Genomic DNA, 18,696 nt, shown 5'->3' with positions numbered 1-18,696 from the left:
ACCGTAGCCCATGGATGCCTGTGACGTCAGCAACAGTGATTTTACAATTCGTCGCACCTGTCACGTTGGTGAAACAGGGGCCTGGAGGGTAACTTTTTAGCGATTTACTCGGTCGAGGTTATATTATTGCACTGTAATTATGAAAATATGACATGAGGTTGGTCTTAGCTAACCTATGACGTTTTTATGTTTTTTTGTTAGACCCTTTTAAATGAGGTTTTCATGTGGGTCAAAGTTACCCTCCATTGGGTCAAAGTAACCCAAGTCTACGGTAACAGGTAAACTCAATAGAACGAAAAAAGTAAGGCAATTAAAAAGTAACATTTTATTTTGTTAAGTATAAAATATTAAAGCATTAATTGAAAAAGTTTAAACATTGCATTTTATACAAATATAAACATTTTTTATCCTAACACTAGCGACTTTATCTAACACTTTTAAATTCCATTTGAAAAATGCAAGACGTCGAATCCATCCATTCTTTACTTCACATTTGATAATATTTTTAAGTTTTATACAGTTTTTAGGACACGGATTTCAAAGATATAAATACTCGAACACACATTAAGTGAAACGCTTAAACGTTTACTAAACATTGGTCAATATCATCAAACAATAATTATAGCACCATAACACCACTCCGTGACCAGTTCCGCTTCTGTTCGTCAAGGCTGAAGTTCCATACGGTGGCCATTAGATATATCGGAGCGGTCGAGGCGCTCTCAGATATCTGAGCACGCTTGTATTGCGTGTTCTGATATTTTTGAGCACCCAGGCTTCTCCGACATACTCTTTCACGGCTGCCGCTTTAACAAGAGATTATGCAAGTTGACTAGCGCCTCTTGTCGTCGAAGCCGGCCGCCGCGGCCGCCGCCCGGGTCCCCACGGAGTCCCATGCTTGCCGCATAGCCTGGATAATAAGTTATACTTTAAAATCTAGGTATTGATCGGGATAATTACTTGCAGTTTGTTTGGCAGATGGTTTTTACTTTTATTTTCTACTTTAACTCAAACAAAATAAAATCGATATTCGTATGCCGCCCAAACAACATTTCATATTTATCACACCAAACAAACTTGTAACCAAGGAGTACCTACTTCAGTAGAGGTAGTACGGAAATGGAGCTTATAGAAGTTATAGGGATTTATATGCATTCTTAAGGCTTCGTCGTCACACACGTTTTCCGGGCGGCGCGTGAGCGGGGCGCGCCGCTTTTACATATAAACGCTCACGCCCCGCCCGGAAAACGCGCCTGTGTGACGGAACCTTTACTGCCAAGTTTGTGCAAGTTTAGCGTGGTCAGAGTGTACAACATCACAAAAAATTAATGACGTGCGCCGGAGTAGGCTTCTCTATTATAAATGAGCAGTTTATCATATTAAAGGGTACATGTCCATCTTTCTCAGACTTGTGACTTGGTAGCCCCTTACGTCTTTGTAGCGCTAGATTTTCCATAGGATTTTGTGACTAAAAAAAAAGATGTTACGCATTCTCGCAAGGTGTCTGCTATTTCGTCGATCTGTACGCCCACGTCGCGCATGTTGCCCGTCACTCTGAAAAATAAAACAAGAAAGTAAGTAAAGAACCGAACTAAAATAGTAGTTGCACTTCCTATGAAATGTATTGAAATAAATAAATAGAAATTGAAATCCATGCAGTTTAATAGCTCATACCATAACCGGAGCATTCGATGGATTTTTTTTTGTTAAACCGCACAGTGCGCGACCATTTCAGGTTCCAAGGATGTGGAAATATTTTTTTTATTTGTAAGTCTAATCTCATAATTTTTCTATATCTGGCAGAATCTTTAAGACGTCTTTAACGCTGTAATGTTATGTTACCTGCTGTATGCCCACACGGCCAGCAGCACCAGCGACGCCATCGCCACAGCCTGCCCCACCGCCACCACGGTCTGCACGCCCACGGCCGCGCCGAGCACGCTCAGCAGGTACCCGAGGATGGCCAGCGTCGCGAACACCGCCGGCGTGCCCGCTAGCTTGAAGATGTTCTTGCCCTCGTTGTGGGCCTTTAGTTGTTGGTATTGCTCTTCCAGTTCCTGTAATTGACATTTAGAATCATTTTTAAGACATCTATATTCCGAATGTACGAAATTCTCCTTATGGCTCTTAACTGAAGTGTCAAAATCGATCGAAATATGATTAGCAACTAAGCGCCACTTGCACCATCCCACTAACTCGGGGTTAACCGGTTAAACCCGTAATGCAGTGTCAAATTGTACTGGTAACCATGGTAACTCCAGGTTTAATCGGTTAACCCCCGGGTTAGTGAATGGTACAAGTGGCCCTAAGAAGTTTAAAAAAATTACCGAACGCTTTCCTTTTACGCCCTCTTATTAAGAGACGCCGAGGCATCCTCTATCTACTTGGGTGAAGCGAAACATAGCACGCTCCGATATGCTCATCATGTTATACCTTATAACCCATGGAGTGCCCTATAGTACCACACATGTGATAATAACTCCATATTACTGTGACGGGCGCTCTACGGGTTAAGGGTTAAGTTTAAGTTAAGCGGTCAATCAATCTCAAACATCAGTGATTGCCACCATAAGAACGGATCTTACCATATCCTTGCCCCATTAAAGATTGGTGAAGTTATTAACTGCAATCATTTGGAAGTACCTTAGTTGGTTGCCCACTTGGACTCCTCTGGATAGTCTGAAGGGAAAAAATTATGTTAGCCTCCGGAGAGGTCTTTTCAACGGGTACCTTGATGAGTTGTGCTTCGTAAGTGCTAGCTAACTCGTCCCCGCCCATCTTCCGCTTGGCGTGGAAGGCGTGCAGCGCCTTGTCGCGCGCGCGCCGGTGCTCGTCGTCGAGCCGCCGCGCGGGCAGGCAGGGCTGCGCGCCGCCGCACACGTCCTCCATCACCGTGTCGTACACCTCGCGGGCTTCGGCCACGGCGGAGAGGTTGTTCGCTTCGGCGGTTGCCTGTAGGTAACATGTTTAGAGTCAGTCTACGCTACGTCTGCGGGCCAAGTGCTTATAGTCATACTTATCCATTGTCACTGCAAGTGCCAGACATCTACGGAGACCCGGTGACATTCGGTGATATATCTTAGGTAAAGTACTTCGAAATATTAGCGTCTTCCGATTGAGTAGTCATTATTACTAATGGGAATAACACAAATATTCTCTCGTGGACGAAAAAATAGTATCGCCACTACAGAAGAGCTTTACACCATGCTGGCCTAGAGATAAAAGGCTCTAGGATAGTCTTTTAGGTCCGGGTAGTTCAGTGCCGTTGGACGTGAGTCTTGGAACTCGGAGCTGATGTCTAAAATATTTAATAAGGGCTAAGGCCTTAGGCCCTTACCTCGAGTATAGACTTAGGCTCAGGTAGCTCGGTGCCGTTGAACACATTGATATAAGCCTTGAAGTAGAGCAGCAGGTCGCGCGCCCGCACCGGCTGTCCTTGGATGGTCTTCGGAAGTAAACGGTCGGGCGACAGCAGTGACGGCACCAGCTGACGGAGGGACTCTTTAAACTCGGGGCTGATGTCTGGAAATGGGAGTAAAAACTACTTTATCCCCACATCACATCCCTTATATCCGCAAATTGGTGTAGTAAATGAAGCAAGTTGTTGTATGGAGACCCATGCATTAATTTCTCAGTCGATGAAATTTAGCTTGGTTATTGTATAGTATGAGCCGAGACTAACATTATAATTATCCAAAAAAAAAAACACTCCTAAGTTAGGTAAAAACACAAATCTGATTATATATTGAACCGAGTAATTCCTCAGTCCAAAATTATTTTACAAAATAAGTTATTTAAGTATCAGTATGTGATACTAGAAAAAAATCTAAAAGTTTTGTCAAACATGAGAATATTTTTTTATGATACTTCCTTTTTTTGACGCTCATTTTCATCGGAAAATTGCTCTGTCATTTTTTTCTTCTTATATGATCTTAGAATATAATTTGGCGCAGTGGGTAAAAAAATCCAAAAAAAATGCGTATCGAAATGTATGTATTACAGAACTATTAAAAACTGAGAGTGGAAAATTTTTAGATTTTCATTTTGTAGGTATAAAACGGCAATAACATGGCATTCCAGTGAAAAAATTAGACTGAGCAATTTTCCGGTCAAAGACACGCCAAAAAATTTTATTTTATTAATACTGGTACTTCTGCTGGGATATTTTTTTGATATTTCATATATTGTTGCAATACGTTTCATGAATATGTCTGGTGAAGAAAGTTTGAACGGAGCATTTTTTCGTAAAAAGATATTAACGATTTAAGACTTTAGGTATTTACTTTAATTCTATTATTATTATTCTTTGGAAATTTATACAATACTTTTTATTTATTGATACTTTATCATACTGTAAAGTTTTTTCTGGCTGAGGAATTACTGCGGGGTCCACTACCTTTATTTACTACACTAAATGAAGTTACAGGGAGACGAACGGGACATAATTAGCTCCGAAATAAACCTTGGTATGGTTGTCAGTTTTTGCTGATTATGCGCGAGATAATGGTATCGTCTTGGGTCGTCCCATTCGTTTTTCGTCAAGTTCTTAAATTAGTCCTATTCTGCTTTCGTCACTCATTCTACATTGAAAGCCACCGACGATTGTGACGAATACAACGGTACCGAAGAAGACCCTTCTTAGTTCTAACCCTGGCCGTAGACGCACGAAATTTTCCCTACGGAATGACATGCAGGGGCGTATTTACCATAGGGCCAAGGGGGCCATGGCCCGGGGCGGCAGGCCGCAGGGGGGCGGCGAAGCCGCCCCCTTGCGGCTTTTTCTGAGCGCCTTTTATAATCAAACTTAGCTATATTTTTTATTATATTTTAATTGACATTTAAATTAATAAACAAACGAACGCTTCAAACCCCACCAATTGCTAAAAATATCTACCAACAAGTACCTAAATTAAGCAACATTTTCGTTCAAGAAGTATTAGTACGGCGCAGTGCCGGATTTACCACTAGGCTGAGTAGGCTGAAGCCTATGGCGGCAGATTTTAGGGGGCGGCAAATTTGGGTCAAAAAAATATTTTATTAGCTGTTCAGATAGGGTCGACCAGAATTTTGTCGCTCCCCTATTTATTTGTAAAATTTAAATAACAAGCCTTGTCGATTTTGCCGCCCTCTGTCATGTCAAGACCCTTTATATTGAGACAGACAGACGGCCGGACGGACAACAAAGTGATCTTATATGGGTTCCGTTTTTTTCCTTTTAAAGTACGAAACCCTAAAAATGTACCTACTATTTTCTCGAAAAAATTTCGCGCTCGCTACGCTCGCGTTTTCACGTACGTACCTAACATTATTTGTGACCCATCTGACTATATACATACGGGCGGTTCTTGTGTCTTCGTGGTATTGAATCTCACTAAATTGTTCCGATCCCATGCCGAAACTCAGTACAGATAGAGTGCTCTCGATATCAGGTACAAATACAATACTTTTCATGACTTTCCAGCACCACAGAATGAGGGATAATGGTACGGCCTGTGTAATACGCATCCCTACTACTGTCGTCTGCGTAGCAATGATTATCATTGATATGCAGCAATGACAGCACAGAACCTAGTGCAACGCCAGCGGTAATGTCCACACTATCGGAGCAGCTTCCGTCTACTATACGGCTCATGTGAAAGCTAGCGATCCATTTGTATAACATATAGTCCCTCGAGCAGACTCGATGCCAGACCCGACCGAACTCCTTAGCTATATCCAGCCTGACTGCCATGTCTCACCTTGATTCTCAATGGCCAAAACCCAGCAGTACCCACCGGTCACCGATCAGATCAGGCAAATATAACGAGGTCGCATCGTCATTGAGTGACAAAAACGGCCCATATAAATCTGTATCTAGAATAGTAACATTAGTGACGTCACCTTTCTGCACTCAAAAGAATAAAAAAATATCTACGTTCCACTATCAGCGGAGAGCGCCTGAATAGCTTAGCTCTTCTTAATATAGAAGCTGAGCTGACAAACGTTTTAAATTACGACAGCGTTATTGATGATTTTGTCAACCAATTTGTACATAGGAAAACAATGTAAATGCCTATGTGAGTAAATGGTAAATGTTTAGTTTTTTTTTATTTCACACCCCAAAGGTACTTGTTGCAGGTTTTTTTTTTTCTTAAATAAAATACTTTATCGTCACTGATGAAGGGGGGCGGCAAATCAAAATGGCCCGGGGCGCCAAATTTGTAAATACGCCTCTGATGACATGTGCAAGCGAGACAGTGCATGATATAGCGACGATAGATAGAGCGACGTCCCGTTCACAGATGTAATTCCGTACGGAAACCGGGTAAAATTCCGTGCGTCTGCGGCTAGCCTTAAACACCAATTACCAGCAAGTTTCCCGTTGAAGTGAGGGTTGGTGGCGACGGTGAGGCCGGGGTGCGGCATGAGGAAGCAGGCCAGCTGATCAAAGCAAGACGCCACGTGTCGCCGCAACGCTTGGAGCTCCTCGTGTTGGCCTTCATGCACCTGCAAGTATATGAAAGGACGTCTTTCAGGTAAGCTTTTCAATAAGGTATTTACATAGGTACCACAATTCCCATCAGATATAGTTATAGATATATTGAGGAGTGACGAAGGGACTTAAACATTTCTAATTATGCACTCTAACGCCTTGTCAATAGAGATGTATTTCATACTTGTTAACACCTTGGGCGCTCCATTTTTTTTTAGTAAGTATAATTACCTCAAGCCGCTTATCAAGCAGTTGTTTGCCGCCGGCAGCGCCATACGGGTGATCGTATGGGAAGCTCCAGTCCCGAACTAGAAGTTGCAGCCGCTGAAAGGGCTTGCCCACGCTGCTCTGTGCTGCTAAACGCCCATACTCCGTAAACAGCTAGAGACATGGACATTTTCACATTATTATTTATTTGCTTGTACAGTTTCTCTCGTATCTCATCCACGCATCTCCGTCCAGGGCAATATTTGGCCAGTCCAATCGATAGAGATCAAGATCGCTCCGCCATCTACGTCTGGGGCTATTATGACACCACTCTCTAAAGGTAATTGTGTCGCACAGACTTACTACAGCCTCTTACATGATAAAGGAAAATATTATGAGGAAAACTGTATACCTACATCTGCGAAGAAGCTCAATAAAGTATGAACATATATGAATGAAGTATTTCCCTAGGCTTAAACTAGCCTAACGCAACGAATAACGAGTGTTATTAAAAGATAGGTGCATTGCAGTGTGATTAAGGTGTAAAGGTGGTGATGAACGACTATAAAATATCTAATCAACATAGACAGGTACTTAAATCAGAATTTTCTGTGCAAAGTATGTCTCTTTTTCATAATAGTACGACAAAACTCGCACGCAGCCATGTGCTTATTGTTTGGCATCGAAAGATGGTATACTGACCTGCAAGTGCTGCAGATCGTCTTCCTCGATGTTTTGTGACAGGTTGTAGATCTGCACAGAAGACAGCATGGTGGACAGCGCGAAGATTGTGGCATTGTCACGCACTGTCGATTCGCTGTCGAATGTGCCTTGCGTATCCATAAGTAAGATCACCACCTGAAAAAAGACAATTAACGAATGAGCTTTAATTAAAGCTAAAATGCCCATAGTTACCTAAGCAAAACTGGATGGTAAGCGATCAAGTGGACCCGTTTTAAACGCTGGTCCGACTTCAACTGGGTGTTCACAAAGAGCCATACATTTTATATACCGATGTCATAGGCTATTCATCAAGCTGAAGACCGCAACAAGTGGATAGAATCCGACGATTGAAGCTTCGTAGCTTACAAGCTACGATCGTTACCAGTGAAGGGCCAACTTAAAAGCTATCAAGAATGTCTAGTCTACCTTGTCTCCATTGCTGAGAGTGGCCTTGAAAGGCTGAGACCAGAGCAGCAGGCCGGTGGTGTCTCGCTCGGAGCCCCCGCGCCAGCTGAAGCCCTGCAGCGGCGCGTCTTCCGCGCCCATCCAATCGCCGCTGTCCCCGAGGTTGTACTGGAAAATTTAAACAATTCTGACTTGAAAGTGAACTCAAATAAGTCATTTACTGATATAAAATGTTTAAGCAATTTAAGACATTGGCATGTTTCTTTTGGCGAAGACGAACTTAAAAATCTTTCAAGAAATTTGTTAGCTTTTGATTTGACCACTATTCAGGCTTACTCTATGGCTAAGAGAGAGTGATGCTTATATTTTAAGTTGATCTAGGAGCTTTTCCCCTCTATCATAGAGAAATAAGCCTAACTTATTTATATATTATGCATCCATCAAGGCAATCAGTTATAGTGGTAGATCCTACTTCGTGGTGGTAGAGCAGTAGAGAGGGCATCTCACTTTCAGACGGTAGGTAGGTATGGTAATCATTAGTAAGATGAAGGTAAAAGTAGACTCCTTAATTACCTTGTGATGTAGATATCTAAGGAAGAAGTCAAGCAGGAAGCTCTTCCCCTTCCTGAAGGCGCCGGCCACGGAGACCACGACCACGGGCCGGTCCTTGAGGTCCTCACGCAGCAGTAAGGCAGAGAGGGCATCTAGCTCCAGCTCGAAGGAGTGCTCGGGGCCCGGGGACACCACTTGGATGCCGCGGCCCGACTCTAGTGACTCGATTTTGTCTGGAATGTCAGGATTTCAAATTGTTAAATGTAGGTATATGTGGGTATAATTAGCCATATAAATACGTAGAGACAGAAAATTTCCATATGGCGCCGCGTAGATAAATCTTTATAGTGAATGTCGCTAAGTATTTATAATGATTGCATTTCAGCTTTGTGCGTAACTTCTAAAGGTACAGCATCACAGCACAAGGTCTAATTAAGGCGCCATCCGGGGTATAAACTATATTAGCGCTATAAGTATGGCATCAAGTAAACCGTGCCGGCCAAAGTGGTCAAATGTATCGGGACCAAAGAATATAACGTCAACGTGACAGGCAAAACTCACTAATTACCACCACAAGTTCATAGCCATAGTGAACCATATTAGTACTAAAAGAAGATCGATTTTTGTTTAAATATTTTTTAGTATATTTAGTGAGTTCCCTAGTAGCATTTTCGTTGGGGCCCACGGTGCCAACGGTAGGGAAAACGTTGGGATGAGGTTCGTTCCGTAGCCAACATTAATTTTGTATTGGCCCACCATCGCATTTACCAACATTCGCTGTGGCACAGATGCCCAACAATGGGCCTTTGTGTATTTTGGTACCGTTGGCTAAACAACGATAATATTCGTTGGCCCAATGATGACATATATCGCATTTACCAACATTGGCAGTGGCAGTGATGCCCAACAATGGGCCTTTGTGTATTTTGCTACCGTTCGCTAAACAACGATAACATTCGTTGGCCCAATGGTGACGAATACCTCATTTACCAACATTGGCTGTGGCACGGATGCCCAACAATGGGCCTTTGTGTATTTTGGTAACGTTGGCTAGTCAAGGATATCATCCGATGGCCCAATGATGACAAATATCGCATTTACCAACATTGGCTGTGGCACTGATACCCAACAATGGGCCTTTGTTTATTTTGGTAACGTTGGCTAATCGATGATATCATCCGATGGCCCAATGACGACAAATATCGCATTTACCAACATTGGCTGTAGCATTGATGCCCAACAATGGGCCTTTGTGTATTTTGGTAACGTTGGCTAATCAACGATATCATCCGATGGCCCAATGATGACAAAAATCGCATTTACCAACATTGGCTGTGGCACTGATGCCCAACAATGGGCCTTTGTTTATTTTGGTAACATTGGCTAATCAACGATATCATCCGATGGCCCAATGACGACAAATATCACATTTACCAACATTGGCTGTAGCATTGATGCCCAACAACGGGCCTTTGTTTATTTTGGTAACGTTGGCTAATCAACGATATCATACGATGGCCCAATGACGACAAATATCGCATTTACCAACATTAGCTGTAGCATTGAGGCCCAACAATGGGCCTTTATGTATTTTGCTACCGTTCGCTAAACAACGATAACATTCGTTGGCCCAATGGTGACGAATACCGCATTTACCAACATTGGCTGTGGCACGGATGCCCAACAATGGGCCTTTGTTTATTTTGGTAACGTTGGCTAATCAACGATATCATACGATGGCCCAATGACGACAAATATCGCATTTACCAACATTGGCTGTAGCATTGAGGCCCAACAATGGGCCTTTGTGTATTTTGCTACCGTTCGCTAAACAACGATAACATTCGTTGGCCCAATGGTGACGAATACCGCATTTACCAACATTGGCTGTGGCACGGATGCCCAACAATGGGCCTTTGTTTATTTTGGTAACGTTGGCTAATCAACGATATCATACGATGGCCCAATGACGACAAATATCGCATTTACCAACATTGGCTGTAGCATTGAGGCCCAACAATGGGCCTTTGTGTATTTTGCTACCGTTCGCTAAACAACGATAACATTCGTTGGCCCAATGGTGACGAATACCGCATTTACCAACATTGGCTGTGGCACGGATGCCCAACAATGGGCCTTTGTGTATTTTGGTAACGTTGGCTAGTCAAAGAAATCATCCGATGGCCCAATGATGACAAATATCGTATTTACCAACATTGGCTGTGGCACTGACGCCTAACAATGGGCCTTTGTGTATTTTGGTACCGGTGGCTAAACAACGATAACATTCGTTGGCCCAGTGAGCACAAATATCGCATTTACCAACATTGGCTGTGGTACTGATGCCCAACGATACCAGTTGAATTTGCTTGTGGCGTCACTAGATGGCGTTACTGTCTCCAAACATCGAAGTTATAGTTATTTTCTCGATTATTCCGGATATAATCATAATATTTTTTAAAAGTAACTTATAAATCTAATAGCTATAACTATAAAATTTATACATAAATTTTAAAAATTGTATTTTACCAACATTTTCTCAATTTAAATCTCAAAAAACATAAATCTCGCTTACGAAGTTTCGAAGTGCGGTTAGTATATATACAAATTAGAGTTTATAGTAAGTGTACTTGCTTCGGCAGTACATATACTAAAATTGGAACAATACAGAGAAGATTAACAACAACTGCTGCCTAGCCTAGGGCCTTCATGTGGATACAACCAATGCCTACCGTAGTGTAATTGTAATATTTATCAGCAAAGGCCCAACGTCGTATTACACAACCACTTACTTAACGTAGGGTAACTGTAGGACTCGTAAACAAAAGCCCATTACATAATTAGACTGTAGGCACACTATAAATTACACAACTATTTACCTACGGTAGTATTGTAAGAATCCTACACAAGGCCCAACGTTAAAGTTACAATGTTGGCCCTTTGTGGGACAAGCTGTGTTGGGCCTTCAACCTGGTGCACGACTACCTACCGACCTACCTGACTTGCTGTTGGGTAATTGTTGAATTTGCAAACAGAAGCACAACGAAAAAATTGCCCTTTTTTATTTTTTTGCAGTTGGCCCTACAGCAAGCCATACGGCCAAATGTAACAATTAACCAACCATCAAACAAATGTGTATAGGCCCAACCACGGCCCAACCAAAACCACCACCGTTGAATAATTGTATGATTTATTTAAATAGGCCCAACGAAAAAATTACTCTTATGGCCCTCTGTTGGGAATCTTCGGGAGGGCCTTTGTCGAGGGCCCTCCAGCAAATCGTACGGCCAAATATAACGGTTGCCCAACTAATACGTAAACAAAGGCCCAACAAAATCCCTACAAGAAAATGCTATTAGGGTTTTGCTTGTCACCTGATCTCATACTCATGATACTCATGATCGGGGGTACACATACCTAGGTACTTATTCCTATGGTAACAAAGGTGTTACGATATATTTGGATCTAGGTATTTTGCTGACTGTAGGTATACTTACCTACTTTAATTTCAATGTTTTAACCAGCAAGAGGTATTTGGTAGAGCCCTTAATCGTGGGCTTTACCAAATAAGTAAGTAATATTTCGGCTGATAGGTAAAGATCCTGAGTATTTTTGTTATTCGTGGAATAGGCGCAGTTGCCCTCCTTCATCCTTCGGTGTACACAGATATCTACATAATGTCGAGGTAATCAATACCATATGTAGAGTACACTGTACTGAACAAACCTTGCTAATTGACCGCGAAACTAGCTTTTAGCTGCTTTTAGCAACTTAACAAGTATTATGTATGTACCTATACCTTCAGCAGTCAAACTCAATCTATGTATTCTACCTTACCACGCATACAAACAGCTACACTTAACTGTCCGTCGGTGGACCTTATGCCTTTTGTAATAATGTTTACGAACTGTCAGTTAACAGTGTGGGCGATGGTACCAGTCGTAACATCGATTATAAAAATAGTTGAATTTGGAATACCTACTTAAGTATCGTATTACGCGAAAATACAATACTTAAACAATTGAATGAGTTTTCCAATGACTGACGCGTGGTAAATCAGTAGAACTTATTATACCTAGGAATGAGATGGTAAGTAATCAATCAATAATATCACGACAAACAAAGGGGACGATCTTTCCCATATCAAAGCGATGCTAACTTTTATTGGACATAATATGGAAACGATTGATTTTGCAATGACGTGGTGGGTGAGGTGATGAGGTCATATGTGTGACCGGACCAATTGCTTTTAATATTAAATGCGAATTGGCCATGAATACTTCGATATTAAGTATATGACGAGTTAGTAGATGGTATATGTTATACTATAGTATTCACGTTTTATAATAATATTCCAATAAGATTAAATTAGGTATATATCTTATTGCAGGTCCTCACGAGTTAATTCATAATAAATTAACATCAACTTATGTGTTAAAGCCAGCTTGCTTTACCTACCTAGGTATTATACTTATTAATAGCTATGTTTACGACTGTGGCGCCCGTTTGGTGGCTATAGCCAAATTATAAGTTACTTAATTTTTGCGAAATAGGTACTTATACCTAGTATAAAATTGGCACTATAATAGTTACGCACTTTTTACATTGCAATTTATTTTGAAAGCGATTATACAATGAAATAAAGTCTGTTTTATGTATTTAAAATTCACAAAAGTTCATTATATAGCAACCTACATGCGACATATATGACAACATTGTTTTAACGTAGGTACCTAAATTCGGTGTCGCGACCTGCCATAAATATTTATGAAGGTATATGTATAACTACAACAAGTACCTACAACAACATATATAACATTCAACTCCACGTTTATATAATGTACCTACTTACCTACCTAACTTTACTCGCAATATCACAATGGTTAACCTAGATCTTACCTAGATAGATAGGTAAGGTACTATAAGACTAACGACTTTAAGTTTGTACCTTATTATATTTTTCTAATAAGGACTTAGGTGTTTGAATATCACACAGAGCACACCTGTTAATTCCTCATCCTCATTTTAGCGTGTTGCATCATAACGGGGGTTGTACTCTATATATTATATATTCTGTGACGGGGGCCCAGAATCGGCAACATAATATTTCTACCTAAAGGTTTCTTCATGATCTCTTCTTTCGGGGAAAAGCGAATGACCTAATCAAAATTATATTTCATAAATACCTCTATCTATACATATAAAGTTCCACGAAACTCGCGCTAGTCGCGCTGCTAATTAATGAAATATTAATGAGTGTATTTATGGTGTATTCGTTTCCGTTAACCTATTAGTAAACAAGATGTATTTTTAGTCCACTGCACTCTACTTTTATAAAGTGATTTAGGTATGCAGAAACATCAGACACGTAGACGACACGACAATTTCTAATTCCCACGCATTGCCATTTTAACAGTTGAATACATTTCAATATGCATTAGAAAAGTGCATCTGCACTCGAACGACTTTCTTCGTTCAGAATAGAATACACGAATGCAATCATTTTACGACACTTTTGCGTTAATACGATTGCTTTTAAGCAGCCCTATTTCCCGGAGATGCTCTACATTTTTACTTTGTACAACTTTGTATATGTTACATAGGTATCCGGTAGGTAAAATTAATTCCTAAGCCATTGTAAAATTGTAAATACAGGAAGCATGACATGATATATAAAGCGTTTTATAATAAAAATAAGTAAATAATAAACATATTAGCCGAAGCCTTCTGAATCACAGCTGAGATAACAACTAAAAATAGCACGTAAACAAAGCGTAAACACCTGATATTCATTTACGCCGTTTCCAATAAAACAAACCACAAATTGTTTAGAAAACACAGAATACTCACTGGCCATTGTAAAAAGTTCTATACTAAAAGTAAATTAGCAGCAGGTGGTCATTCTCCGAAGTTTAATCAGTTTTAATGTGTGTTTAGCTTGTGTGCCGACCGTCGGGCGAGGCGCGGCGGGTGAGACTGGTGCTGTAAGGTCATCATTATGATGTCATCGGCCGGCTCTCCACTACGCCGGTGATGTCATACGTCATATCAAAAGTTGATGCTGCGAGTGTGTGCAGTGAAAATATGGGCCAAGTACATTAGTATGTGGTAAAGAAAAATGTACCTATTCTATTAGTAAAGATAGTTGTCAATATTTTCATCGTTAATCTTTACCCAATACAAATCATCTCGTTCATATATTTGTTTAGGTTTCTAAAGTGGTCTATTGCGCGTCACATATACCATCAGTTCCCTCAGGATTCTAAATTAGAATCAATCGCTACACTAAACTTGTGATTCTATTAGTCATTCGCTTGCTCGGAATTCACAATCAGTACTCGCAATAAACTCTTCTTGAGGATTAGGATGTGCTCGGTGTATCCCATTAGGCTTAGAATAAATTTAAAAGTGGAAAAATTACTGTCTTGGGTGAGACTTGAACTCACGGCCCATACTGATATCCCATATCCCATTAGGTACATTGACCTTAAATTGTTGAAAGGGCACCATTATTCCGTACGGGATAGACTTTATTCTGGCATAGCCACATAGCAAAGTAAACTTCAAAGACACTTAATAAATAGCTAACACGTAGCTAAATAAAAAAAATGTACTAACACTACCTAAGTATATGGTGCCTGAAATAAATAATTTTAAATTTCAATAACATTCATCAATTCAAAATGCCAAGGTTCTAAGTACGCTCTAACATTTCATCCGATGGTCGGTCCGCCATCCAGCAACACATTATGAATATTTATGATCATGGATCATGGAAACGAGCGCACAGTCAAGGGAAAGCACCTCCGTGTGCACGCATTATCACCTCGGAATCAATTACTCCAAGTTTTTTTGCTTGTTATTTCGATTACTGTACCGTGACAAGCCAGGCGGTTATTCCAAGCTGGAACAACAACCGAGCCAGTATAGTTAGACCTCCGTTCGCACTAATAGCACTAAGTTGTTACGAATGTAGGAGTCAAATTATAATATTGATGAATACTGAACAAAGTGAATAAAGTTTACTAATAATGAGCAATGAGTGTAAATGTGATTACCAGGTAAGTAGGTATACTAATAGATAATTTGTGTATTTTAGTCTATATATATAGGTACATATGTGTGTGTGTATTTGAGAGTCAATTAAGTACAATTTGGTAATGTATTAACTACATACGATTTTATTTCATTTTTATTCAGGTTAAAATTATGACAATAGATCTCTTCTCAATTTTGTTATTTCTAATGTTATTATAAAATAAAAAAAATAGTATTAAAATTTAAAAGATACAGATAGATCAAAATACAATAGATGTAGAACTATTATAATATAGCTATTCCACTTTCATCTCAGCTCCTATTGACTTAACATTAAGGTCTAATTTGAAAATACACTTCAGTACCTTACCTTACTGTCTACAGTAGTAGTCTTATGATACAAGATCAAGGCATACAACTTTAAAGGTACATTTATCTTAAAATTTTGATTATAAACTTTATCTAAGATTACACGAACGCATTTATTATCACAACATATATTTCCAGTCCTTAGACATATCTCCTTCTATCACCAACATTTTAAGAACTTCAAAAAATATTGCTAACTCTACATACTTGTACACACTTTCCTAAGTAGCATAGAACTTCAGTGCTTATCAAAAATTTTTAACCTTTTTAACCACCATCTCAGAAACCACTTTTATCCACTGCACAATAATAACTAGCGACAACTGTAACAAACATTAGACCATTTAGACCTAATGAATTTGAAACTTACAAAAAAAGGGAGCTTCAAACTTAAGACTTCAATAAATCTAAGAAGTATAAACATTCAATTAGTTCATTAAGTACATATTTAAATAAAATAAATGACAAGTCTTTTCAAAAGGGCTTATTTCTTTATGAACACCATACAAAAATAAGCTGTTTTGAAAAGACACTCCTCAAATATCTAAATAAATACCAGCAGTTAAAAAAAATTGTTAAGTATAGTCTTAATAATTATATATGAGGTTAGTGATACATATGAGCTTAGTGATGTATAATATTACTGTACTTTGTTCTTAATATATTTTTTTATGTCTCATAGCCAACAACAAGAAATATCCTCAAGCATAATTTAAATTGTTCTTTCAATACAATTCTATATAAAAATGTATTGTGTAATTGACTAAAAATCTCAAGTCAAAATAAATCAAAGCCAATTTATGTGATAGAATTTAGTTGTCATTCTTGATCATGAAAAATAAAGAAATAAATAATTTAGCCTATATACGTCCGCACATACGATCATGAAGAGGTAAATATAAATAAATACATAAGAAAATCAAACTAACAATTTATCCAAACATTTTCTTAAATACATTTTTATATTCTTTATTGACAGTCCTCATCTTAGGTTCTATCAGCAGGGCTTTCTGCTGTGCCGCTTTGTCATTAGGGTCCAGTTTGAGCACTTGCTGGATGTCCAGCCAAGCTTCCTCATACTTCTGCAGGCCATAATTGGCTACGGCCCGGCGGTACAGGGCTTTAATGTTGTCCTTGTCGTACTTGAGAGTGCAGGTGCAGAGGTCAAAGGCTGCCTGGTACTCTTCATAATGGAGCTGGCAGTGTGTGAGGTTGTTGAGCAGTTTTATCTGAAAGTTAAAATTGAGTTTTATCATTTATATCAGAAACCTTAGTCCAAGAATAATCTTTATTTTGTCAAAAACTACTGTTGTGCCTACTCTAGAGAGTAGGCATTTACAAATGCTTGTTAGGTATAGCCTGCCCCTGATGATAGAAATGAAAAGTAGTAAGGAACAAAGTCTGAGGAAAAATTATGCTTATACTTTTACAGAGGGAAACAACATAAAAGAAAAATTAGAAAATGATACAGACCTTGGTATCAACCATTTCCTTAACCCTAGCCTCATCAATCTTCTCTGGATCAATGGGCTCTATGGCTACAAGCATCTTCAGAGCCTTGTTGAAGCGACGGAAGGCGTCGGCGATCCTCTTGTGCTTCACCAGCTCTACTCCACGCGCCTTGTGGTGCAGCGACGCCTCGTACAGCCGGTCCCAACTCCAATCTGCCACTAGCATCTCATCCATAGCTTCCAACAACTCTATCTTACAACTTATCTCCTTCACGAGCTCCCCTTTAGCATCTTTATACACTATTTTAGCCGTACAAGTCTCACCGCGGCACATACGCTGCAGAATCAACTCGAAATCTTTATCAATGAAAGAGTCCGAGTCGCCGATTAGAACTATCCCGTCGAAGCTTTTACTGAACACCCGACTCTCGGGCTCTATCTCGCAGTCACCAGCTGCGTTGGTACAGCTAACGTCGCTGAGCCGGACCTTGCAGCGTGCGTCTTCGTATGGCACAACGTTGTAGTCGCCCGGTTTTACGAGCTGTTTTGTTATGACCCGGTCGGGCCGTTCATCCACTATGTCCGGCTCATTCATGTTAATGGCACTTAAAGTCAGCAATTATATTTAAAGTTAATAGGAATAATTAGCGTTTAAAAATATTTTATGAAAACAAACACCGCACCGCACTCCGAGTGCATATGTCATTCGTGACATTCATCCGTGTTGTTCCGAAATCAAATATTTCACTATAATCTTAATATCAAGACAATCTTTATCACTTAGTTGGTGCATTGTTTCTCCATAATTAGTAAAAAAATAGTATGAATAAAACAAATATTTATTTACTAAAGAATTAGCAAGCGTTTAATCATTTAAAAATATAAAATGTTTTGTGTAGATAAAAGTATCAGAACGATCTCTAAAACGTTTCTGACAGAAAAATACACAAGATTTTAACAAAAACTGAAATTTATTTATAAAGCAGAGGGCCTACTGCGAACCACGTTCGACGTGTTGCCTCCCTGTCGCACTTACGTACAAATTTACAAGTGCCACAGAGGGGCAACACGTCGAACGTGGTTCGCGGTAGGCCCTCAGTTGCTGTTGCAAATTATTTCCGCAGATTGCCCAAATTCGGCTTAATTTGACGTGGCTAAATTAAGACCAAGAAAAGAAACTCCTAAATTAGTGTTTTTTTTAAACATTGATACTTTATCGCAACGCATATTTCTTGATACAGTTAGTTTAAACTAGAAAAATACATCTCTTGTACATTCATACCATTCCAGTTTACTCATACTTTATATCTATTTTGATAAGATTAAAATATTGAAAATTAAAAAAAACCTACAGATACTCTTTATTTTAACTCTATCAATATTCTTATTATTAAATTAATTAGCAAGAGTAGTACTAAAAATATTAACCAGAGAAAACTGTGTGAACGTGATATCCTTATTTTACTGCTCTCTTTTCTT

General features: G+C 39.6%; 2 protein-coding genes across 2 annotated transcripts; both read right to left on the bottom strand.

Moving 5' to 3' along the window:
• Nucleotides 1-447: 447 nt before the first annotated feature.
• On the bottom strand, nucleotides 448-14,316 carry LOC134799337 (atlastin-like). Its single transcript, XM_063771741.1, has 11 exons — nucleotides 14,210-14,316; nucleotides 8,381-8,592; nucleotides 7,829-7,975; nucleotides 7,382-7,537; nucleotides 6,704-6,853; nucleotides 6,348-6,486; nucleotides 3,338-3,522; nucleotides 2,731-2,952; nucleotides 1,843-2,057; nucleotides 1,488-1,554; nucleotides 448-910 (listed from the first exon to the last, which is right to left on the bottom strand). The coding sequence occupies exons 1-11, from the start codon at nucleotides 14,214-14,216 to the stop codon at nucleotides 833-835; spliced, it is 1,578 nt and encodes a 525-aa protein (XP_063627811.1). The 5' UTR covers nucleotides 14,217-14,316; the 3' UTR covers nucleotides 448-832.
• Nucleotides 14,317-16,697: 2,381 nt separating this feature from the next.
• Nucleotides 16,698-17,923, bottom strand: LOC134799286 (uncharacterized). Its single transcript, XM_063771664.1, has 2 exons — nucleotides 17,240-17,923; nucleotides 16,698-16,995 (listed from the first exon to the last, which is right to left on the bottom strand). The coding sequence occupies exons 1-2, from the start codon at nucleotides 17,810-17,812 to the stop codon at nucleotides 16,699-16,701; spliced, it is 870 nt and encodes a 289-aa protein (XP_063627734.1). The 5' UTR covers nucleotides 17,813-17,923; the 3' UTR covers nucleotide 16,698.
• Nucleotides 17,924-18,696: the final 773 nt, after the last annotated feature.

Source organism: Cydia splendana, chromosome 18, assembly GCF_910591565.1.
Source record: "Cydia splendana chromosome 18, ilCydSple1.2, whole genome shotgun sequence".
In the NCBI taxonomy this organism is placed as follows: domain Eukaryota; kingdom Metazoa; phylum Arthropoda; class Insecta; order Lepidoptera; family Tortricidae; genus Cydia; species Cydia splendana.
The sequence above is the reverse complement of the archived record's forward strand: the minus strand, read 5'-3'. Positions and strand labels throughout refer to the sequence as shown.

Bases quoted from the DNA above. Each gene is read 5' to 3' on its own strand.
- LOC134799337 (XM_063771741.1), bottom strand. The intron at 7,538-7,828 runs GTAGACTAGACA...GTCTTTTTTCAG, and splicing joins CTCTCAGCAATGGAGACAAG to GTGGTGATCTTACTTATGGA. The intron at 2,058-2,730 runs GTACCCGTTGAA...TGTCAATTACAG, and splicing joins ACGAAGCACAACTCATCAAG to GAACTGGAAGAGCAATACCA.
- LOC134799286 (XM_063771664.1), bottom strand. From the start codon at position 17,812: ATGAATGAGCCGGACATAGTGGATGAACGGCCCGACCGGGTCATAACA. The intron at 16,996-17,239 runs GTCTGTATCATT...TTTAACTTTCAG, and splicing joins AGGAAATGGTTGATACCAAG to ATAAAACTGCTCAACAACCT.